The sequence below is a fragment of the Drosophila grimshawi genome, unplaced genomic scaffold, assembly GCF_018153295.1.
Source record: "Drosophila grimshawi isolate 15287-2541.00 unplaced genomic scaffold, ASM1815329v1 contig_44, whole genome shotgun sequence".
Taxonomy (NCBI): domain Eukaryota; kingdom Metazoa; phylum Arthropoda; class Insecta; order Diptera; family Drosophilidae; genus Drosophila; species Drosophila grimshawi.
In genome coordinates this window covers 9791210-9814194 of record NW_025063240.1, presented here as the reverse complement: position 1 = coordinate 9814194, position 22985 = coordinate 9791210, and the positions used below count along the sequence as shown (strand labels likewise).

The window sequence follows — 22985 nt, the reverse complement described above, 5'->3', positions numbered from 1 at the left end:
ACAATGTTATTGGCCTTATGGCGCTGTTAAATTTGGTAGCAAAATATAAATGAGACCCATTGTTGCTATTTTTATTGAGCTTTGTGTTGAGTTCAGCTTAATTAACAGTTACATAAAATCGATTTCATGTTATTTTTGTTCATTACCTTTAACAGCCTCGTAGTATCCTAAATCCAGCGTGAATGATTTATGTACAAATCCTGTTGACGCAAAATATGGTTTTTGTTTTGTTTACAGCTTCCTCTCCCTCTCTCTCTTTCTCTTAAAGCAGCGCACACACACACACACAGACAAAAAGACGGCGTGATCTTTCTAATTCTTATTCGTTGATCTTCTTTTTCCCTTCATTCGCGTCCTGCAGTTGACTTTGCTATATGAATTAAATTTGATTTATTTTTGTTTTAATTTTCACACAGATCTCTTTTTTCAACTCTCTCTCTCTCTTTTTCTGGCACGAATAAAACGCGTAAGCCACGAAAATTGAAAAACACACGTAACGTAAAAATGAGCAGAAGACGGCTGAGAGATGAAGCAGAGAAAACCGGAAAGTTCTTCTTGTTGTTGCTGTTGTTGTTGTTGCTGCTTTGGCGGTGTTCTTTGGCTGCTGCGTTATTTTGTTGCCTGTTGCTGCTTCTTTTTGTTGTTGTCTTTCTTGTTGGCAGTAAAAAAAAAAGTCAAAAACAAAATCTCAGATTGAAAAAATGCCAGCAATTTTTTTTCTTTCATTTATTAATTCATTTTTATTTAGAATTAATATTTTTAATTTCTGCTTTTTTTCTGTTGCTGCTCACTTGTTGCTTTTGACCTTAATAATAAGCTGGTGTTTTTAACAAATTCCAATGTACACACACACACTCTCTCTCTCTCTCACACATACACACACGCATACAAAGATGCGCAAAAATAAAAACCAGCTTCGCCGCTTTTTTTTTTGTTTTTGGGCCAACGTTCTAAAACGCCGGCGCAGCCGTCAACAGCGCAGCAGCTCTTTCTAATTAGCACAAAAACAACAGCGGAAATTTCAACAACAACGCCAGCAGCAAAGAACAGTTAAGCGGCTATAACAAATTGCGCTTTATTCAATGACTTTTATTTGGTTACGATTTTATTTGTGTACATTTGTACTTTTGTTGTTGTTGTGGCACTTTTGGTACGTTGCTTTTTGCGATTCAATTTCATTAACGTTGCGCGCTCGCGTTTCACGCACGTCTTGTCAACCCACGATCTCGTTTTACAATGTTGTGCTCGCTGTTCAAGCAATACATCGCTGCACCACATTATCGATTAGTAGTATCGTTTCTAGTCGATTATTACTCGATTCACTTATCGATGCTTAGATGCTTAGATGCTTATCGAAAAAAGGCAAGATTTAAAAATGAATTTACAACGGTCAAAAGCGAAAATTAAAGTATTATATTTTTGGTTTTATTCAAAAGCTACAACAAAGACGTGTATTTTGCCAAGCAATTGTAAATTATATATGTAAGGATGCACAATTTGTAGAAACCATCAATTTAATTTTATCTACAAATTTCGTCTAATGGTCTCATAAAAACTAAATAACGTTAACTCAGATGGTGACGTAACACAAAAGCGGCATCTAGCGGCACGCATAATTCAACATTTCATCTGCAGACCACCAAAATGTATATATCGAAAACTTGTGTTGAGAAGAAATATCGTTAAATACAAATTTGAATGTTTAGCAATAATTTATTAGCAATTTCAAAATTAAACTTTTGAGCTTTCCGCTTCCGAGACATCAACCTCCTCCACATCCTCTGCAATTAAAGCAATTAAAATATGCAGCATTATGAATAATCGTTAAATGTTCACCTACGCTTGCCTCCCGGCAGTCGTCGCAAACGTTCCTGTTCCACGGCGGCAAAATATTCTGCGGCTGCTTGTTCGCAGGCGCTGGCAAATGGCGCCATATTTATTTTGCCATTCAGCATAGTCAAATCGGCCTGCTCCTGGCCGTGATTGCCCTTTATCTTTAGTTTGCTCTCCCTCGACTTGGCCTCCAGAATTTTCTCGCGACGATTCTCACGCTCAAACATCTGCAAAACAATTATATTCTTTATTTAACAATATTTAGGAATTGCAACTTACCGCAGTTAACAGCGGCTTATCATTCTTGGCGGACATGATCATATTTTCGGAGACCTCGATTAGAAAAGTGGCGCCCAATTTGCTGCCACAGCTGACAAATTTGCCATTCTCATTGGTGCGCACACAATATAATGGCTCATCACAGACTTTAACCGTTAGCACAGGCTCATTTTGTTGCTGCAGCAGATCCCAAGTGTCCAGCACACCATCCATACGAGTGATGAAGAATTGGGAGACCCTACAGCAGTAATTAATCTTTCATTAAAACTGTCCAAGATAAGTAATGTTAGCCCAAATGGTGTACGTAGCGCAACCGCGCCATCTAGCGGTATGCACAAGATAAAATTTCATTGGCAGACTACCACATATATATATCGACTACTTATAGTGTTGCGCATGGTCAGAAATGTCGTTAAATATGAATTTAAATGTTTCTGTTTTACTTGAGTAACTAAACAAGTTAAAAATAATTTCTCTTCTCTTTTACTCACTTGGTGTAACTCCAGGCGCCGTCTGTCAGCATGGAAGAGCTACTCTTGGTCCAAATGATGGAGCTCTCGCGACAATCCTCGGACCAGATGCGTGCACACCAATCGCCCACAGTGAGAAAGTTCTTCACAAAAGCCGGATTCCGGGTAATCGCATAAACGGGTCCCAAATGGCACATCATCTGGCAAGGGATATCCCATGGGATAAATCTTTGACTCATCTTTCGCTCTCTCTCTCTCTCTGAGACTTACCCGAATTTGTATTTTCTCCGTGGGTGTTTTGCCCTTGCGATTGCATGAGAAGAGCATTCCCATTTCTGTGCCCGCCATGAATCTGGTTGGTATCGTTGTCTCGTACTCCAGCACCGAGATGCCGTAAGAACGGGACAAATCCTGTTCATCACTCTTCACTGGATCCATGAGCAGACGATCCAATGGTTCGCTCAGCTTGCGTGTATCCCACCAGAGCACCTGACCGTCGGAGCCACCGGAGAAGAATTCAGTGCCGCTCTTCGAGTTGTTCCACAGCACTGAATTGACCGGATCACGATGACAAACCTCCCGCTCACTAATCATCACCGGATGCTTGCCATGCCGTGTATCCCAGGCGGCGACTTGGCCATTATACATGCCACTGACCAGACTCGTCGGATCCTTCTGATTGTATTCGAGGCATACACATGGCACTTTGGGTTCCAGCGTGAGAAATGGCTCGTTTGGATTCTCCACCTCCCAGATGTACGAGTTGCAACGCTGCCCAGTCTTATCGCCCTGAAATTTCATATCACAATGGCTGACGGCCATTTTGATGCCACCATCCGGTGACCACGACAAATGCTTGACGGGCACCTTAACCGGATTCGGATCCCGGTATACATTCACCGTACGCGATTTGCAGGGCTCTGGCAACGGAGCCGGATCCATATTCTCAAAGTAATTCTCATAGATATTGACCGCATTATTCTGATGAATATAGTGCTCCATCGGCTTGGTCAGATTCATCACTTGCGTTATGTAATTCTCGTCTTTTTCGATTTTGCGCTTGTAGCGCACCGTCTGCTCGGGATCATGCATATTGATGTCCTTCGGCCAGCCGCCCTCATTGTGAGTTATCCCAGTACTTTTGTAAGTGGCCCGCTCCGTATTTGCCACACTCAGCGAGGTTTGGCCAGCATACTGTGTGCAACGCTCGACGGGATTCTTGAGTATATAGTTCTTGACCAATTCGGGATTGGAGTTCTCACTGAACACTACTTCATCCTTGTCCTCGAAGTGGACACGCGATCCAAATGTGCGACGCTCCTTCTTAAAAATAAACTCCATCGCTGCGAAAGCCAAAATACGTAATAATCCAAGGCAATTTCTGTGAGGCGAAACTGCTTTCAAACTGGGCATCATTGGATTTACCAAGGCAACCAGGACATGTTTTGTCAATAAGCGTGAAAGTTATATTTAGCACATGGCATTCTGAATGCTCTTTCTAAATTGAGCATAAAATAAACATTGAATATTATTTTATTCTTTTTTAATTATTACATAATAAAAATAAAATAAAATTTAGTGTTTATTTTAAAGTATGATTCTTTCCGAGTGACTTTATAAATTGAATTGATTTTTAATCCAAGGCAAATATATATTTAAACAATAATAAAAAGCGCATCACAGCTTCGTTTGTGTAAATTACATTTATTGCAAAAAATATCACGTATATTTAAAATATACTCAACAAATTCGACTAAATAATTGGCTAAGTTTTGCTATGTACAATTTAAACTAAATAAATTTGACTATTTTTGAGGGGTTGTAGGATTATTTACAATTTGGATTTGAATTTTTTACAATTACTTATTTTTTTTTTTTAATTGCTGACATTGCAAGTGGTAGCTGGAGAAGGTGATGGTTAATCCATAGATATCAGTGCCAGTGCTAGTTCCACTTAGCTGACATCCTCCAGTCCATCATCTTGTGTCACAGTTCAGCTCAGTTTTCTTCTTCAGATGTTGTTCGCTGGACTGTTTCGCTTGCAATGCAGATCGATTCCAAGTCGAAGCAGCTCTTTTATAGGTCTTCAGGTAGTCGTCCAGAGAAAGAGCACATGTTTAAAAATACTCATTTACTCATCCTAATGAGTTTGACCTTGTGGAAAATTTGTGTGAAACGCGATTACAGCGAAATTTCTGCGATAACAAGAAAAAGGCAGCAAAACAATCACAAATTGACTGCTCGTTTCAGTTATTTACAGATTTAAATATATATATGCACCTATATTTCTGTTTTTGTTTATCGTGCACATTTTTCTGGGAAACTCGACAATTTTTGAGTGCAAGTAATTGCTGAGTGTTCTTCAGCTGTTGCTTAAATATTGAAACACAAGACGAGCATGTTCAAAATCAATTGTTTGACTAATGCCTAGTTTGGGTGTATAGAAACATATAAATTTTGTGATTTTATACAAATATTTTAGGTGTTTATTTAGTCAGTCGTTTTGTTAATTGCACGCAGTTTTCTGATGGTATTAATATTTGCCGTAAATAGCATGACTGTCTTCTTTATGGGTGGTTTGATTTGAGTTCTGGATTTGGTTGCCTGTAAAATAGAGTACGTAATATGATTAAAATTAATCAAGTAAATTATTGCAAAGGAGTTGAAATCCATATTGTATTTCAAGCAAAAGACAAACCATTTTATTATTTAGATTTTCCAAGGCATCGCCTTGCTTAAGTCGCGAATTGCGGACGGTTGCCCGAAGATTTTCAATTTCATCCTTTAGTTTCTTACGCTCATCCTGCAGAAAGAATACTTGACGCTTAAGTCTGCTTCTGCTTAAAGACAAAAACATATATTATTAAGCTGTTATAATAGTAATAATAATCTGTTGGCTTCTCTCGCATACACTTCGCTTTCCAAGTGCCTCGCATAGTTGTCTCTCTCCGCATCGATGATCTCCACTTGATGCTCGGCATCTGATTGAGCGTTGAGCTTATCCAATATTTCTAGTTGCATTTGCTCGTCATCGCTTAGGAAATCATTTGCATACTCTTCCGTTTCGTTTATATACTCTATCATATCATAGCTTTGCTCCTGACTGGTAACGCTTTCAGCTCTTTCCTTCAAATCGTCGACACAATCAAAGAGCTCAAACTGAATGGAATCGGAATACTTGGATTCAAGTTCCGGCAAGGTCTCTCCTTCGACTGCTTCCCCCTCTCGGGATAAATTCGATTGTGGTGCATCCTTTTTGACTCTGCTCCTTTTGCCTTTAATTTTAGTTTTAGCTGGCTTGTAGTATGGTTCATTGAGTGAGGGGTTCGAGCCAGGTTTTAATTTCGTTGGATTCTTGCGCGTAAAACCTGCAATCGATTTGATCCTCAAAATCAATCGTTAAATGTACTCTTGTTTTAAATATTCACCAAACTCATACTGCATGTTCCGCTCAAAGTCATCGGCTGTGAAATGTTCATTGCAGATGCATGCTAATAAATTGTTTATTATTATTTAATCAATTTAATTTACGAATTTGTAGCTATACCTGTTGCCGTATTTACGATTTTGCGATCACAGAACTCAATCCATTTTTGGAGCTGCTCTTTGTCTTTGGGAAAGTGAAAGTAACGCCATTTCTTTTTATCACGATTTCGATTGTTGTTGCCGCAATTTCTAACAGCACAACGCATTATAATATTAATTAAAAATCAAGGCATAAACAAATGAGTCAGCTGATTGGCGCAGGGCTGTTAAAGCTTGCTATCGATAAGAGACACAAATCGATATAAGCTTTGTGTTGGCGTCTTTTACAATACTGCGTGCAACAGCTGGTTTTTTTTCCTTTGTCTTGTCTTGTTCGTCTATTATTTGTTTTGCTTGACTTTCGCCATGATAAAAAGCAGCAACTTAAATAGGTAAGTTATGGAATATCATTTTAACAAATTATATTTATATGTAACGATAATTAAATAGCGTAATCAATCAACTGGATGCTGATCGCGCTGCCAGCGGCGAGTCTACAATAAACAACAACCATGCCCAATTATTCGATACAGATGGAAACGAATGCAGTTTGGCAGCTTTACAACTTTCCCACGGAATACTGCAAATTGCCGAGCCACCTTTGCAACGCTCTCGTCTACAGCTCAAGGAATTAATGTGAGCATTCCAAAGAAAATTAAAGATTCGATTAACCTAAAAACTCTCAACTGTAGCGGGAAACAAAACAAAATCTACATTGACTTGTCGAAGGAGAAATTTAAGCTCGATTGCAGTGAGGTGGCCAAGCTGAATGATATGGTGAGTATTGCAAAACGTATAAGAGTGTGCAGTACGAGTGCAATCCGTATAAGAGATCTATTTCATGAACTGCCCTCTGATCAATAAATTAGGAATTATATGGTGACTATTGCAAAACGGCACATTTCATATAAGACGTAAAAGAGCGTAATTCTTTGAGCTGCCCTCACCAAAATAAATTAATAACTCTTATCGCTGGCAGTAAAATACATTTACGATTTAGTGCAAATAAATGAAACAATGTTGAATGAATTATAATAAAGAAATACAATCTACATTTCTAGATGAATGATGTGAAGCGTTACAAAGACAAATTAAGGCGAATCAAAAAAGAAATGCAGAATATTTATCAGCGCACTAAAGTTTTAAAGGTAAGCGAAAAATTAAAAATGAAACCCAAAAAATGAAAGAAAGAAAAAAACGTAACTTTATTGCATTGTATAAAAGCATAAAAGTATAAACATAATCATAAACTGTTTTTTTTTATTTGTATTTATATTTTTATCTCTAATTCTGTAATTACAGAAACGAGCCGCAAATGTTGCCAGCTGCAAGCAACGTGATTTTCAGCGAAAACTCGACAAACAGCAACAAGAAGAGTCGCTCATCGGCAGCCAGTCGCATTAGTTGTCTACTATAATTAACTAAATAGTATTATAACTAAAACAAAAGGCGGGAATCGACTACATCAACTAAATAAATATTGTATAACATTTTACACTTACTCAATATCTACAATCAAGATTTGTTTTTCTATTTTTTCTCATATATTTTTTGTATAATTTGGTAAATACTTTTGAGATTTCACAGAATATATGTATAATATTGAAATTAAGCCACATGCAGTTGAAATTTAACAAAAATGAGCTCTAAACATTTAAACATTCCACGTGACAATTACAAAGTTATTAATACAATTTTTAACACATGCCAAGTTAAGTTTAACAAATTTTTGCAATTTACTACGTTTATGCGCTGACTGAACGTGATAATGTGATAAGTTTTTTGAAATTTCGAGAGATATTTGTTAAATGTATGACTACAAAGAGATATCACGATTATTATACGCATAAACTTAGCATATCCATGGAATAAGTATGCGAACATGCACTAAAATAACTGTGTGTGGTGTGTGTGTGTGTTGTGTGTGCGTGTATTGTGTGTGCGTGTGTGTGTAAAGTACAACTAGTTATAAACATTATAAATACAATTAAGAAAAGTTATTAAATTTGCCGTTGTTTTTGTTGTTGCTGTTGCTTTTTCGTGTTGTTCTTGGTTGAGAAGTGTTGGTTAATCGCTGACAAAGGATATATATATGGTATATATATAAATATATATCGGTAGATCACAGAGCAAGAAGAAGAGAAAGAAGAATAGGCAGGCAGCTTAGCTAATACTACTTGTATATTCCGGTTCATTCAGCATGTGCATTGCATCTGTCGGTGCAAAATATTTGACAGTGCCTAAAAATATTTGAAATATATTATCATTAGTTACAGTTACACACACACACATATATATATATATATATGTAAATATATAATCATTAATATAAATACCTGCGCTTAAATATGTTTAATGATAGATCAATTGCATAACAGAGATGAAAGTGCTTGTTATTTTTAATATGCATACAACAAATAAAATGAATATTTTATTTACAGTTTTATTACTTTTTTTTATAGAACTATACAGTATTTTTTTGAGTTAAGCTTATGTATATAATCAAGAATAAAATAAAGAAATTTTCGTTTGTTTTATTTTCGGAAAATGTAACTGAAATGATAAAAGCTGTGATATCAAGCCAAAAATTCGACATTTCTACTATTTATATATAGTCAAGGATATGATATATATATATATATATATATATATATATATATATTGAAAAATTCGTTCTTCACTATTTTTATGGTGTAGCTCTGTCTAAGTTCCTTAAGAATTATTAGCTTAAAAGAAATTCATTTCACTTGCTAGCTACTAAAATGTTTTATAAACCAGTCAACGAGTTTTTCTACCAGCTGCTATGAAAAGTTAATTATAAATAGACAAAATTGAAAAGTTTTCAAGTTTTAATATCAAGTCGTATCTAAAATCTTTCAGTTACCGGTTTATTGTCTTTATATAGGAAGCCTGCTTGGCATAGCTGATAATAAACTTATGACAACTTTACAAGTTTGTTTGTTGTGAGTAAATAAGTTGTGAGAATTACTAAAGTTCTCCTGGAGACATGTTTGTACTATGAAAAAGTATCTGCTCTAAACGTGAATCAACTCAAATCGACATCGCTAAAATCATCGTTGTGCTTATCGCTAGACGGGCAATCAATGTCTTTGGCGCTGCTTGGCGTTGTTGCTGAAGAGGATCTACCCTTACCATTTTCAGGTGGACCATTGCGCTGCAGATACATTTGGAGGCAGACGTGGATAATGAACGCAATGAACGCACCAATGCCAAAGATCTCAAACGTGGTCCGAGCACTGACGGCAACAAACAGTTGCCCACCGATTTGGCTGCCCATGGAGACGCCAACGCCCTCAAAGATGGCACCCACCAGACTCTGCAAGTAGCAACAAAAATATGAGCAACTGCATCTCTGAATCATACAACTGCTGCTGCTGCTTACCTGCATGGTGGCCTCGGTGCCCGGTGGTGCCACGATGCTGGCATACGAGGCCATCGTTGCATAGAAGAGGCCAAAGGTGACGCCATTCAGCAGCTCAATGGGGAGTATATACCACGGATTCTGCAGCATCGAGTACAAAATGAAACGCACACCGAATCCAAAGAGCACCAGACTCATCGCATTCACATGCCCGATCCGCTTCAATATCCAGCCGGACATGAAGAAAAATGGCAGTTCACCGCCAAAGCACTGAATGCTCATCACCAATCCCTCCAGCGTTTTAATGTAATCGTTGCCATTGTCATAGAGCTCGGCTAGCTCCTCCAAATAGATGAAGAGGAAATTCCAAATCAGAGCCGTTCCCAATCCAATCGCCACGCACCAGAGAAAGAAGACAACGCAACGCATCGATAGAAACATCTGACCCACATCCTTCAGTATATTCGCCGACATGTGCGTCTGTGTGTGCTGCAGTAGATGGAGATTATAATTAATCCATCTTCACTTTAAACAAGGTAAACGCTCACCTTTAGCTTGGTGGAGGCGAGCATATCGAAGCCGAGTATAACGAGAGTCATCCAGAAGACAATCGTATAATTCTTGTCCGAGCTGCCCTCATTGGACATGGTGTCCACGAGGAGTCCAGCAACCAGCGCAAAGATGCCCCAACCCAGGGAGCCACACAATCTCTGCCTGCCATATAAATGATGACGATCGCCGAGGATGCCAAAACAAATGGCATCGCCAATGCTGACGACCACAGCCATGCCTACCCAGCTGACGATGAGGAGGCTAAAGAAGAACCAGAATTCGGGCATGGCCATTGCGGAGCTAGTGTTGATCACTGTTGGTATTTCTTTCAGATACACCTCCTGACTGGGCTTGTACATCTCCTTGCTCTGCGGACAATACATGGACACATTTTGTGCGTCCTGCGTGCCCAGATTTTGTGGTATCATAAAGTGCAGACAATTGCCACTCTCAAGGATTTCTCTTGTTGTTATGCAGTTGCTCGTTGTGTTCTTTAGCCAATACTGGCACACAATGTCCCACATTGTTTGCTCCATTTGGCAGTGCATGTTGCAGCCCAGCGTCCGATGCGTCTCCACTTGTGTCTTCGTGTCCGATGCATTCCCCCCTGTGCAGTATTGGATGTTCGTAAAGCCGTCGTGACATTTGAGTTGTGGCTTCTCCACAGAGGGCACAAACATGATCAGGAAAAAGGCAACGGCGGTCAGCAGTTGACCGGCCAGAAAGAGGAATCGATGCTTATGATAGCTACGGATACAATGGAATTAATACATGTGTAAATCTTATAATAAATCATAAATAAATTTAGTATTTTAATAATAATAATACATAAATAAATCTTTTAATAAATCTAAAATAAATTTGGAGTCTTAATATATGTTTTAAGAAGCTTTTTTTAATATTCTTTCTCAACAAAAAATAAAAATACTTCGCTCAAAATGCTAATTTCATTTGCTAGACAAACAATTAAAAATTATGGCTTCAAATATACTATGATTTTTATGATTGATTTACAACTTCTTAAGGGGATATTTGTCATATTCTATTTTTAAAAGGGGTTTAATTTCGAAAAATTATAAACCACAACGTGTTTTAAAACCCACATTTTATAATCAAGGAAAATAACCACGAACATTTTATGATAACTTACGTTTTTTTTTTTACATATATTAAAGTCATTACCATACATTTTTAACGCTATAGAGTTTCAAAGTTTAAAGTCTACAGTCAACAACTAAATTAACTTAATTTTATATTTCCTTCAAAGCTTGAACTGGACATTGGACAGTACACATTACAACATTTATTACTTTGATTTAATGTAGACTACAAAAAAGACAAACATTTTTAATAAGTATTAGAAGTGAATATATATTAGAATATTGAAAATTTTTTTTTGTGAATCGGAAAGTCATATATAGTATTATCAACTAGCATCTATCATATAAATACCAAGCTTCAAATATCAATCATATTAATATTACGAAGAAATATTTATATCAAATAATAAAATTTCAATTATCAGGCATATTTGAGTTAGGAATAAATATTAATTTCATATTCATATCAAAGTTCATCAAACACTTACCGATCGGCAATATAGCCAAATATTGGCTTGGCCAGCAAACCAATGATGGGCAGTATCATGTAAATGGTGCCCACAACAACCGGGGAATAGCCGAGCTGTTGTGCCAGTTGTGGCATAAAGGGTACAACGGGTGCGGTGCCTGCCTCAGTTTCAGCAAATGGAACAAATGAAAGTAAACAGACGGAAAATATGTAGATTAGTCAGATGAGTGGGTTGCGTTGATAATTCAGCCAGATAAGTCGAGATCTACATAAGTATGCCAAAGTGTGTCTTTCCTAGCAGATACCCTGTACTCCCAATATCTATGTGATAATAAGATGCGCATGAATCTACCCGAATGTGTTTGTTTATTGTGTACGGTATGCAACGATTAGCGAGAAGTGTACAAATATCAAATGTGGGTGTTTATGACTGATAAGCAAAGCAACAATTGGATTGGACATCATATATCTTCATAGACTAGGTAGACAAACAAATATATATATATATATATATGAACATATGTATGTACATAATTCTGTTTCTAGTCGGTCATCAAGTTGATGCTGATGTTGTTCCTTACTATTTTTATATTTATTTTATTGCAGTTGGGTTCTTGAATGCAAAACCTTTATGTTTACGGAGTACTATATCATATAGCTAAAAAAGGAACAATGGTTCGCTATTGTAGATTTATAGGGAAATTTAAATGTCGGCGTGCTTAATAAAACTATTTTCACTTGTGTTTTAATTAATTTAAAAGTTAGAAATTCGCCTTAATTGCTAATATCAGCTTGAGGGGGCCAGACAGGGCAAAGTACCGTTGGGACTTGACATGTCAACTTTTGACCTAGGCTTGCCAGTTTATTCCAGAATATATATGCATTAAAATGTTGTTTAACTTTAATGCTTTTAATACTACTTTAAATATATGTGAATAGTAGATATATAAATTTAGATATATTTACTCTATTTAAAATTAATGCTTTGAATGCTCTTTTAAATATATGTATAATAGTTAATATTTGTGTAGATATAATTATATATATATAAATATATATATATATATATATTTCTGATTGATTGCCTTTGCTGAGTAATGATTAACAGTTTTTATTGATAAAATACAGAAAATCAGTGCAAACCTTTTAACTGAATACAAATAGCTGACATGTTTTACAAATTAATCACTTATCAACTTATTATCATATTAATGAACAAAGTACAACAGTAGAAAGTAATAAAGTGCTGATGTACGCATACTTTTGACGCATAGTGTATGCATATATACATATATGTATATTTATTAGAAACCAATAGCTTCTGCCGATCGAAGTGATTAAGTGAAATGTTTAAATAATCTATATTTGGCCATTAGGCTTATCAAACAAGCAAGTTTATCAAGCGAGCATCTATTGCCGCTATAAGTATATATATATAGAGATATATATAAGAGTCTTATCGGCTCTTTATTTCTTATCTATGAAACACTTTGCACACAGTTTTGATACTACAAACAATCTGATCGATATCTAATCAGATAATATCTTATTAGTTAATGTAAATTGCGTGTTGTTTGTAACTAGTACTAAGTACTTCCTAAATACTTACCGGCATTAAAGAGAAAGTAATGCGCCTTCATCGGCAGCAATTCCTTATCGATGCTGGCCTTCATTTTGGCTCGTTTGCTTTGTTGCTCTAATTTGTGGCTATAAGCAATGCATTAAACGCAAATTTGACTTTTGCACTGTTCACAATTTCACCCAATCTTCACACACTTGATTTTAATAAGTGTTGATTCATTCGAGCAAAGAGCTAGCTTAAGCATTAATTATCCGATTGCACTTGACTAAATTGCAAACACACACACACATAAATATTAATATATGCAGTTGTGTGTGTGTCTGTGTGAGTGTATAAGTGCGTATCGTGATCACGTTTCTTGTATTCCCATCGAATTCGCTGGTGTCAACATTATATTAAGCTTGTCCGCAAATATAGCATTTTGCATGCTACGAATTCACTTGAAGCACGCGCAATTTGATGCGTATGCGGTAAGAATTCCACCAGCGACGACGTTCAACTGACACGTTGTGCTGGATACGTGCATATCTAAATTACTGTTTTCACTTGCCGCTTATCTCTCACAGACAGACAAATTTAAGCATGTGTCCAACAGACGCCTACGACAGCAACGGCGAACATGCTTCCTCTAACGTAAATGTGCAAAACATAAAAACAAAAACGCCGAGAACAGCTGGTTGGCAGGCTACAGTAACTAACAACTAACAGCAACTCAAATTGGCACTATCAACCTGCAGTGCGTTGCTGAAATATACGTTAAAGTTTGCAACGCAAATTGCTCCAGCTGTTCAGATTTCGATAAAAACTCAACCTTTGGCGCCATTATAGATTTTTAGTAAAATAAATGTAAACTAAGAATAAGATTTTACTTAATGCCTACGAAAAAGAAGAGAAGAATCAGTAGCATATATGGCATATATGCTGCTGAGAAGCATGTATATAGTTCTCCACCTGCGATTCAAATTGGTATTTACAGCTAGTATTGCATTGCTCAAATATGCGTTAACATTTGACAAACGTGACGCAAATTGCGTTAGCAGGCCAATCAGCTGTTCAGATTATGGCATCAAAGAAACTCCTCTTTTGGCGCCATTATTATAAGGATTTGATACATTTTACGTTGTTTGCATATCCATTTAATGTGCAACTTAAACTAAGAATGAGACTAAACTTAATGCCTAACAATTGAGCAGGAGAATCAGTCGTATATATGGCTATAGTGCTGCTGATAGACATGAATATAGTTCTCCTTCTCCTGTGGCGTCATCTGGGCAATCAGTTTGTCATCCAACTGATCCAGGGGATGTGGTCGCCCAGCCACCAGCACAGTGGGCACATCGTCATCCTCCTCCTCCGACTCCGAGTTGATATAATTATCAAAATTGACATTCGCTACAAACAACAATATATTAAATCACTGCACTCCAAATTAAGAATAATCAACTCACGAATCTTTGTGTTGTCGATGTCGTTCTCATCGTCGCTGGAATCACTGGAGTTGGCATTCGAGGAGCCCTTGCGCATGCCCTTCAAATGCGCCTCCTTCTGCCCGGGCTGCTTCTCGTGCTGCAGCAGCACGGACATAATATCCTCGTTTTCCTTCCGATTGCGATGCCCACCGCCCGAGGTGCCACCGCCTGCTGGCCTATCCCCATCATTTGTGGCGCTGCCATCGCCCGCATCTCCATCCGTTATCACAGTGCTCTCCGTCATCCAAATGGGACGAGATTTACGCTCGATTAACGCATCGGAGCTATCTTCATCGCCGCCAATGGTGACATCAACACGTGCCTCCTCGACGGCGAATCCCTGATTCCGTGTTGCCTCGCCCGACCATTGCATGCCGTCCGGACGCAACGCATTCGGTTTGGTCAGGCCACGTATTGTATCAATGTCCACCGGTTCTGGTTCGAGCACCTCAGGCGCCAGCTTAATGCCCTCCACTTCACGGAGCAGATCGTACAGCGGCTGCAGTTGCTCATTGAAGTGGGCGAGCATGAGGCGTGAGTCCTTCTTGGGCATCGCAGCGCTGTCCTCCTCCACGGAGCTGCCGCAATACGTGCAACGGAACTCGCATGTGGCCACATCGAACAGTTGATCGGCCTCCAGGTCCGTAAACGTTTTGCCGCATGCCGAACACTTGAAACTCGCACGACTCGTCGCATCCCGCTCCTCCGTCTCCATGCGCTTGCGCATCAGATCCAACTTGTATTTGACCACATTCACAAACGTTTTGTAATTGATGAAATAATAGTTGACCTTTTGCGCTTTGCCATCGGGTCCCGTTTCCATTTTGAGCCTGATCTGGATGAACTTGTCGGTGCGCAACGTTGTGATTCGTGCCCGCAGCTGTTTCTTCTCGAATCGAAGCAGTTCACCGATATCGTCCTCCTTCATGCAGGGATTGCGCACCAGCATATCAATGATTAAGGCATCCTCCTGGGAGTAAAAACCGCGCACCACCAAACGGGCCAATTGCTTCAGGCTGCTGGGTACCTCAGTGACGTAGCGCACCTCGGTTTTTGGGATCGGCGCTGCATTTGATGTTGCAGCCGCCGATGTTGAGGACATTTTTATTTTGTGTGTGCTCAATTTTTTCGCAGTAATTTAATTCAATAGTATTTATTTTTTGTTGGGGTCTTCCTCTTGTTGGATATTTCTTCTTCTTGGTTTGCCGCTTTTTGCTGTTAATGGGTGGAGCAGTTCGTTAACACTTCGTTGACTATCGATAGCATGCGTTGACTTATCGAAAACAGTGCTGAGCAACGCAAAATGTGAGAGCCAATTGGCGGCAAATTTGTTTCGACTGCAACCTTATATATCAATTATACAAATTTGTTAAGCTTAATTGTAAAATAATGAATATTACTTGTTTTGCACAATAACAAATTATTGATAGCTTGATTGGTAATTTGCTTGAAAATGCTTCACAGCTGTAATGATCAAAAGCCGCCACACATAAATAAAAGCCATACTCAACAGCGTCTGCATCTGAAGCTTAAGTGTGTTATTTGTTTGTTTGTGTGTGTGTTTGTGCCATTATGATAAATTACGGCAGAATGCACCGAAGCACAGAAGCTCAGCAAAGTTTGCGTCAGAAAATAAACGAGCGTAGACAGCAGAGCATGAAATATTAAGCACATCGCCTGGGTAAACAAAGGAGTGCGAGAAAATACTTGTTGGATTATTTGAGTACCGTTGCAAGATAACAAAGCCGAAACAAACAGTAAGGTATTCGCATACATTTAATTATTTCCTTTTTTTTTGACTAAAAAATAAATAAATAAACTGGATGAACCTAATCGCTTATTTTTATTAAAAATAGCATCATGTATAAAAAAAAATAGTTAACAATAGCAGGAAAAAAAGAAATGCATTTGAAAATGAGTAAATTTAAAATGTGTAATTAAATAACGCTGATTTTTTTAGACAGCTAAATCTACTTACTCTCTTCATTTCGCTCTCTCTCTCTCTCTTTATCTCTTTTACTCCTTGGGGGTGTATTTTTTGCTTGTTTACCTTAACAACTGCAGTGCGCATTCTCTCGACATGCAGTGGCATGGTTAGCTGGGACATTTAAACAATTCTGTAGTTGGCCCCCACTTAAGCGGTTCATGCAATGACCATGTAAAAAGCTCTCTTTCATTCTCTGAGTACAGGAGTAGCACAGAGACCACTGCGCAAACTCCTTTAAGCTGTTCACTCTCTCTTTCTCTTACGCTCTTAGGTGCTGCTATGGAAAGCTTTCCCTCATTTTTGCAACTTTCGCTGGCGACAGTCGCCTGCAGTTACGAGTCGTGCGCGCTTACGCTCGGTTGCCCAAATTTTCGGTTTGATTGTTTTACACGGCTCTCGAACGTTTTATTTTTTTTTCACACACACAAACAATCAAAAGCGTGCAAATTGTTTTGGGATTGTTGCTTTTGCGGTTTCCCCGAAAAAAAAAATAAAACGTAATGTTCGCAAGTATTTTGTGTTGTTGTGAAGTTTCATCAAACAACAATAAACGGTCCAATTTTTGATTATTTCCTCTCTCTGATTGAAAATACAAAAACCAAAAAATAAATAAAAAATAGCCAAAGAAACCATTAAAAACAAAACAAAAAAAAACACTTCGCGACGCGGTTGTAAAAATTGATTTTTATTGCGCGAGACAAGCAAAGAAATTTCCAAAAAACAAAAACAAATATTCACAAAAGTGAAATCTATTTTTTGAATACAAGGTGTGTTTGTCATCCCAAAAATAAATTGTACAAAAAAAAAATCGTGGCTATTTTAAGTCAATTTTGAGGGTTTCAAGAGGGTTTTTCTTTTTGGAACATTTTTGGTTGGGTTTGCTGCACGTGATTTGTTTGCCTTTTCCGCGGCGCTGTCTGCTTTTTCACTCGAACTCTATTATGCACCACTTCCATCCATCCACCCACTCACAGCAATTCACAGGCCTCCATCTTTGAGCAACCCCCGTCGCGTAAGCCGGGCGCTACACATCCACCCCCTCCCTTGACCCAGGAGGGTTGAGCTTGTGATGTCATACTAACCACAGTAATAAGGGTACTTTGGAAATTCCTCGACTCTTGGTTGTTAACTCAATTATTGCATTTGAAATTGCACCTGGATTTGCACGATTTCCACATATATAAACATATATAAACATATGTATATATATATGTATATACATTGTACATAGTGCAAGTGTTCTATGTGAATCGGGTCAAAGTTGCATAGTTTGACCCAGATAAATTCTAACTGCCTGCCATGTGTTGCATGAATCAGCAGCCTATTCTTGATCAGGCAGTTGGGAATCAATTTCAATCGATCCATCAATGAATCAATGCTCCTTTTCATGCAGCATGGCATTTATCAATTTAATATATTTGGGCTTTGAAAACTTAAAAACTGTTGATTTATTATGCTCTTTGACTATGATATTTGTATTTATTTGGAGCTCAAGTTCGTAAGAACTCCACATTTCTACCCCATTAAACTAAACAAACTTTTAGCGCTCTTAACAATTTAGTGCTCTTAAAGAAAAACCATTTAAAATATATTATAAAGCATACTTTTAAGCTTTCTATTCAGATGAAAGTATCAAAGTTGTTATATTTTTGTTGTCCTTCCTATAAAGAAAGAGAATACAAGCTATTTTTCGAATTTACATAAAACAAACGAATATTTATCCTAATAAATTCTTCAAATATTTTTGAATCATCCATGCGTACAGTTATTAAAGAGGTTAAAAAATCTAAAAAAAAAAAACGTTATATTCGAATTTGTAATAAAAGGTTGCTCCATATAAATTATATAATAATTGAACAGTGTTAAATATATATAAAGGATAATGTTTTATGTGGCCATCTCTAAGCGACTGATTTACTTTGTTGTTTTTATCGCTTAGATCAAAGCGCATATGGGAATGAAAACAGCGGGACGAAAATCGATATAAATGTGTGTGTGCGCGTGTGTGTGTGTGCGTGTGTGTATGTGTGTGTGTGGAGTTGGCGCAGCACGCATACAAAACGGGGATGTGGAGTGGTAAAGAAAGGGAGAGCGGGGAAGCGGGGACTTGGATGTGGAGCAGCAGGCCCTGACACAAAGCAGCGATTTAAAGCAGCGTGCGGTATTTACCGTTACGCGATGCGAACTACCAGAGAATGAAGTAAAATCCAATAAGCGAAGCACGCAAGCCAAGAAAAAGCAACAATAACAACATTAACACAACTCGGCTCAAAACAACTCCAAAAATAGACGGAAAATGCTAACAAAGCATAAAAATGAAATAAATACAGCAGAAAGAGACAGAGAGAGAGGGAGAAAATACACATATTAGTAAACTGTGTGTGTGTGTGTGATGGGCGTCAGGGTGGTGACATTCACATTCACATTCACACACACTTATCACAGGCGCACAGCATGCAGCTTGCTTCCGCGAATTGCGGCATAAAAAGTTTTGCTTGATTTCAGTTGCATGCCCCAATGGCGACGACGCTTAATGGGCACATACGCGCACAGCTGCTGCTGACCCAAGCACATATTACTGTCACATTCCATTCATATTATCCAGTTGCTCATTGCAGTTTATTTTTTATTTCATTTTGTTTTATTTATTTTTATTTATTTTGCTTTGTGCTCGTAAATTCTAAAAGCTTAAATGAAAATGGCTTTGATAAACAATGGGAAACATTTTAAGAAATTTTTAACAATAGTTTTGATAAATCTCAAAACAACATAAGAAATTTTTAACAAATAAAGAGCCCATCAAATATCAGATTTCAACTGTTTAATTAGCAAATTATATCAAAAGATGTGTGCTTAAATAGACTAAATTTTATTTAAGGCGACCTTGGCAACATTTGATAGGTTCGATAGGTCATGAATGGGGCAGCAACAGACACAGACAACTTCAGTTGGGCATTAAACAAAAGGACACAGGTTTTGCCATTGAAAAAAAAAAATGGCAAGAAGCAGTCACAAACAATTGTGTTGCATCAAAGTCTCAGTCAGCTTGGCCCCGTCCACATTTACCTTTTTCAGTGTGCTCGTTGTGTGCCCCATTGTGTGGCAAAGCAATCAACAAGATTTAGCAGGAAATGTGGCATAAAAGGGCCCAGATATTTATGGCAATTAAATTGTCTTTCATTCTCCGTTTTCCTTTTGTTTGCCCCTAATGAGCATTTTGCTCAAGTCTTAGATTTTGTTTTTTAATAACCCCATTTGTCTGAGATTGGAAGCAGGTTAAGTTCTTAAATTGCCACCCACACCCGACACACCCACACACACCCATGCACACACAGAGAGACACACTTGACACGGTTTTTGGCTTGAGCATATAATTATCTCTGCTCGAAAGTAAGATTTGACGTTCTGTTTCTAGAACTCAAATTTGTAACTGAATTTCATTTTTCATTTATGCAACTGAATAAACATCTTAAGAAAACGTAAATAATGGTGGCTTTTAAAGTAAGATTGTTAGCAAATAGCTATGCAATTAGTAAATCGTTTGCTGGTCATCCTTTTAATGTCCTTGTTAAAATTTTCAGGTTGCATTTGGCCATTTGGCTAATTGAATGGTCAACCTTGGCTTGAACAATAAATGCAAACATGTTGTTAGCTTGCCTTAGCGGAAATTCCGCTTTCAACTGGAAAATGAATGGGAAAATTGCAATTTAGTAACATTTGTTAGTGATATCTGAAAGACTATACGAGCTATAGGTTTCAAATTTGGTATATCATTTCGGTTTTACCAAACGCAGTTTATTTATTTTTATCGATAGGCGCATTTATTTCGAATATATCGATACAGCTCGATATACGATGGCTATACAAAACACAACTCTAAAAATAAAAGCTTTTCAATAGATTTATATTACAGTACAATAGTTCCATAATAGATAAATAGTAAAAAGATGAAACGAACAGACTGTAATAATTTCATTGGGATCGAGTAAGAAATTCAGATTTTTGTTATCCGAAACGTATATTCATATAGAATACCAATGTCTTCGGGTTATCTCTTAATCGAACTATCTCGACTAGTTTTCTTTTAATGTCGAATGTGAATTAAACCTTGAATCCATGGTTCAGAGAACCTTTAAACAGTCAAAATTGCCTTGGCACAGTTCTATTTTAGTTCAGTTTCAGCTCTTTTGCATACACTTTTAGTTTATTGCCGAAGTTCTTAGCAGCCACAACAAATCGCAAATGCCGAATGGATGAGTGGGTGAGCGGATGAGTGGGTGAGTCGGTAAATGGGTGGAAGTGGGCGAATGGGGAGTGATGAATGGGATATGAGGCAGGGCGGATGCCGTGCAATGGAACAACAAAAGGAAGGAAAAGCAAGGCAAGCACTTCATGAAAATGGAACATAAATTTGCGCTGATTTGAGTTTTGCGTTTGCCGTTTGCATTTGAACGACGCTGCAGGGTCGTAAAAAGTGCACCACTAACAAGGCTACACTTAGAGAAAAACATTGTTTCCATATGCAAGTAAACGCATAAGATAATTCGTGGTATAGCATTAGGTTTTCTTATGAATATATGTATATAAATATATTTGGTTTGAGTCTTGATTTAAATACTTGAATTAGAAATTCTTAAATTTTCAATTCTAATAAGCTTTCAATACGTTGATTAACGTGTCTAATTTAATGTGCTATATATATGTATGTTTATAAACAAATAATATTGTAAGCAAAGTAGAAAACCTTCAAAATTTGTCTATATTTTTAGTTGAGTGTACTTAATTTGTAATTCTTTAACGCTTCCTTTCTGCATGCTTACAGCTGAGTGCAAAACGGAAGAAGGAGCAGGTGCAACAAGGTCAACAACGCTGAAACATGTTGCAGCTGCACGTTATATAAGAGACAGAAAATATATTGACAGAGAGAGAGAGAGACTCTCTAGGCAGAGTGAAAGGAAGAGAGAGGGCGAGAGCAAAGTGACAAAGTGCATTTGTTTCAGCAAACGATGTCATCGATCTCGGCGCAGGGCGTGGTCGAGAGAGCCTCCGCCGAACTATCGAAACGCATCAACGGTTTGGGTTTGCGCTCGAAGCATCATCATGGCAACAATGGCAGTGGCAGTGACAACAACACCTCCTCCTCCAACAACAGCTCGAGCAGTGCCACCTCCTCCTCCAACTCATCGTCGGGCAGCGGGAAGACCTCTGTAATGGAGCGTGTGACAAACGCACTATGCGGTGGCAGTAGCAGCAGCAGCAGCAACTCCAATTCCAACTCCAACTCGAATAATAACAGCTCAAATGCCGTCGCGGCGGGCACACAACAAACGCCCGATAAACCAACGCGGGCTAATCAGAATGCCAGCCAGAGTGTTGCCGGTGCACCCACGCTCATCTCTCTGTCCAATGCGCAACAATTGGCACCCGCATCGCAACTCCTAATGCAACAGCAACAGCAGCAACAACAACAGCAGCAGCAACAACAGCAGCAGCAGCAACAACAGCAGCAACAACAACAACTCCAAGCGATGGCTGGCTCCACGCTTATCAATTCCAATCATCATATGATGCCAGCGCCGCCCGGCAACATGCCACTGGGTGCGCCACCGACGCCCACAGTCAAATCGATTGCCAAGCAAATGAATATTATGATTCCAGCGCCCGGCTCATCGCCCACATTCAGCACAATGGGCATGGTCGCGGCACAGAAGGCGACGGCAGCGTCGGGCGGTGGTACACCGTTACAGTTGCGCAAACAGTTGCCCAATCCGCATCTGCATCATCATCATCCGTATGGTGGTGGTGGCGCTGCCCAATCGCAGACGCAGCTCAATCAGCTGGCCGCAGCTGCGGCGGCGGCGGCAGCAGCGGCAACGGCATCGTCTGTCAATCAAACTGCGCTCATCCTTCTCAAGCACCCGCCACATATGCAAAGTATCGATGCCCTGCTACTGGACGATCGTTTCCTCAATCGCTTCTTTCAATACTTTTCGCCGTACGAGCGTCGTGTGCTCGCCCAGGTGTGCATCAAATGGCGCGACATCCTCTATCGGAGTCCACGCTATTGGTCCGGCCTGTTGCCGACGCTGCAGTGTCGCGATCTCCGCCAGATGCCCGCCTGTGATCGGGCCAAACTCTACAATTCGCTCATTCGACGAGGGTTCCATGCCCTTGGACTGGTCGGCGCCTCCGATGAGGATGCTCTCGACGTTGTCCACTCGTTTCCGCTGGCCTCCAAACATGTGCATTCGCTGAGTCTACGCTGCTCCTCGATCAGTGATCGCGGCCTGGAAACACTCTTGGACCATTTGCAGGTGAGCGAAAGGGAAACATAATA

At 38.7% G+C, this 22985-nt stretch overlaps 7 protein-coding genes across 16 annotated transcripts in view; 2 read left to right on the top strand and 5 right to left on the bottom strand.

Moving 5' to 3' along the window:
- LOC6556804 (spectrin beta chain, non-erythrocytic 1) overlaps window positions 1-226 on the bottom strand; it is a 34624-nt gene extending 34398 nt beyond the window's left edge. The window contains exon 1 of the mRNA XM_032742845.2: window positions 147-226. The gene's annotated coding sequence lies outside the window, so the exon portion shown is untranslated. The remainder of the gene's footprint in view (window positions 1-146) is intronic.
- A 1492-nt stretch (window positions 227-1718) lies between these two features.
- LOC6556728 (dynein intermediate chain 3, ciliary) lies at window positions 1719-4077 on the bottom strand. Of its 2 annotated transcripts, none has more exons than XM_001984687.2 (5): window positions 2853-4077; window positions 2604-2782; window positions 2113-2350; window positions 1837-2060; window positions 1719-1781 (listed from the first exon to the last, which is right to left on the bottom strand). In XM_001984687.2, exons 1-5 carry the CDS (start codon window positions 3996-3998, stop codon window positions 1763-1765), a joined length of 1806 nt encoding a protein of 601 aa, XP_001984723.2. In that variant the 5' UTR covers window positions 3999-4077; the 3' UTR covers window positions 1719-1762. The 2 variants fall into 2 exon arrangements, with proteins under 2 accessions (XP_001984723.2, XP_032596538.1); XM_032740647.1 differs by having other exon boundaries at window positions 1732-1781; window positions 1841-2060.
- A 968-nt stretch (window positions 4078-5045) lies between these two features.
- Window positions 5046-6289, bottom strand: LOC6556729. The gene is made up of 5 exons (XM_001984688.2): window positions 6130-6289; window positions 6011-6073; window positions 5494-5950; window positions 5281-5419; window positions 5046-5186 (listed from the first exon to the last, which is right to left on the bottom strand). Exons 1-5 carry the CDS (start codon window positions 6272-6274, stop codon window positions 5073-5075), a joined length of 918 nt encoding a protein of 305 aa, XP_001984724.2. The 5' UTR covers window positions 6275-6289; the 3' UTR covers window positions 5046-5072.
- A 145-nt stretch (window positions 6290-6434) lies between these two features.
- On the top strand, window positions 6435-7622 carry LOC6556766 (biogenesis of lysosome-related organelles complex 1 subunit 6). The gene is made up of 5 exons (XM_001984689.3): window positions 6435-6499; window positions 6558-6743; window positions 6800-6884; window positions 7169-7255; window positions 7410-7622. The coding sequence occupies exons 1-5, from the start codon at window positions 6474-6476 to the stop codon at window positions 7509-7511; spliced, it is 486 nt and encodes a 161-aa protein (XP_001984725.1). The 5' UTR covers window positions 6435-6473; the 3' UTR covers window positions 7512-7622.
- LOC6558430 (major facilitator superfamily domain-containing protein 6) lies at window positions 7289-13826 on the bottom strand. 2 transcript variants are annotated; one of them, XM_032736160.2, is made up of 6 exons: window positions 13220-13826; window positions 11630-11768; window positions 10038-10788; window positions 9511-9978; window positions 9261-9444; window positions 7289-8347 (listed from the first exon to the last, which is right to left on the bottom strand). In XM_032736160.2, exons 1-6 carry the CDS (start codon window positions 13281-13283, stop codon window positions 8271-8273), a joined length of 1683 nt encoding a protein of 560 aa, XP_032592051.1. In that variant the 5' UTR covers window positions 13284-13826; the 3' UTR covers window positions 7289-8270. The 2 variants fall into 2 exon arrangements, with proteins under 2 accessions (XP_032592051.1, XP_001984726.1); XM_001984690.3 differs by lacking the exon at window positions 7289-8347 and having other exon boundaries at window positions 8783-9444; window positions 13220-13825.
- Window positions 13827-14318: 492 nt separating this feature from the next.
- Window positions 14319-15884, bottom strand: LOC6556560 (general transcription factor IIE subunit 1). The gene is made up of 2 exons (XM_001984691.2): window positions 14641-15884; window positions 14319-14584 (listed from the first exon to the last, which is right to left on the bottom strand). The coding sequence occupies exons 1-2, from the start codon at window positions 15761-15763 to the stop codon at window positions 14391-14393; spliced, it is 1317 nt and encodes a 438-aa protein (XP_001984727.1). The 5' UTR covers window positions 15764-15884; the 3' UTR covers window positions 14319-14390.
- A 1453-nt stretch (window positions 15885-17337) lies between these two features.
- LOC6556562 (F-box/LRR-repeat protein 16) overlaps window positions 17338-22985 on the top strand; it is a 28109-nt gene continuing 22461 nt past the window's right edge. For 3 of the 8 annotated variants that reach the window (XM_032742945.2, XM_032742924.2, XM_032742928.2), the window contains exons 1-2: window positions 17338-17415; window positions 21471-22962. In XM_032742945.2, the coding sequence (XP_032598836.1) occupies window positions 21655-22962 (1308 nt within the window). In that variant the 5' untranslated portion in view covers window positions 17338-17415; window positions 21471-21654. Of the gene's footprint in view, window positions 17416-20552; window positions 20634-20907; window positions 20926-21470; window positions 22963-22985 lie in introns of those variants that run through there. The other 5 variants (XM_032742912.2, XM_032742939.2, XM_032742932.2 and 2 more) reach the window with 4 other exon arrangements.

What these genes read in the sequence shown, in the direction of transcription:
- LOC6556728 (XM_032740647.1), bottom strand. Translation starts at nt 3,998, where the DNA reads ATGATGCCCAGTTTGAAAGCAGTTTCGCCTCACAGAAATTGCCTTGGA. An exon ending in CGGAGAAAATACAAATTCGG is followed by an intron (nt 2,783 to 2,852) that starts GTAAGTCTCAGA and finishes ATCCCTTGCCAG; the next exon opens with ATGATGTGCCATTTGGGACC. An exon ending in ATAAGCCGCTGTTAACTGCG is followed by an intron (nt 2,061 to 2,112) that starts GTAAGTTGCAAT and finishes ATTGTTTTGCAG; the next exon opens with ATGTTTGAGCGTGAGAATCG.
- LOC6556729 (XM_001984688.2), bottom strand. Translation starts at nt 6,274, where the DNA reads ATGCGTTGTGCTGTTAGAAATTGCGGCAACAACAATCGAAATCGTGAT. An exon ending in AATCGTAAATACGGCAACAG is followed by an intron (nt 6,074 to 6,129) that starts GTATAGCTACAA and finishes ACAATTTATTAG; the next exon opens with CATGCATCTGCAATGAACAT. An exon ending in AAAATCTAAATAATAAAATG is followed by an intron (nt 5,187 to 5,280) that starts GTTTGTCTTTTG and finishes TCTATTTTACAG; the next exon opens with GCAACCAAATCCAGAACTCA.
- LOC6556766 (XM_001984689.3), top strand. Translation starts at nt 6,474, where the DNA reads ATGATAAAAAGCAGCAACTTAAATAG. An exon ending in TGGCCAAGCTGAATGATATG is followed by an intron (nt 6,885 to 7,168) that starts GTGAGTATTGCA and finishes CTACATTTCTAG; the next exon opens with ATGAATGATGTGAAGCGTTA. An exon ending in AGCGCACTAAAGTTTTAAAG is followed by an intron (nt 7,256 to 7,409) that starts GTAAGCGAAAAA and finishes CTGTAATTACAG; the next exon opens with AAACGAGCCGCAAATGTTGC.
- LOC6558430 (XM_001984690.3), bottom strand. Translation starts at nt 13,283, where the DNA reads ATGAAGGCCAGCATCGATAAGGAATTGCTGCCGATGAAGGCGCATTAC. An exon ending in TTTGGCTATATTGCCGATCG is followed by an intron (nt 10,789 to 11,629) that starts GTAAGTGTTTGA and finishes TTGTATCCGTAG; the next exon opens with CTATCATAAGCATCGATTCC. An exon ending in TCGCCTCCACCAAGCTAAAG is followed by an intron (nt 9,979 to 10,037) that starts GTGAGCGTTTAC and finishes CATCTACTGCAG; the next exon opens with CACACACAGACGCACATGTC.
- LOC6556560 (XM_001984691.2), bottom strand. Translation starts at nt 15,763, where the DNA reads ATGTCCTCAACATCGGCGGCTGCAACATCAAATGCAGCGCCGATCCCA. An exon ending in CATCGACAACACAAAGATTC is followed by an intron (nt 14,585 to 14,640) that starts GTGAGTTGATTA and finishes TGTTGTTTGTAG; the next exon opens with CGAATGTCAATTTTGATAAT.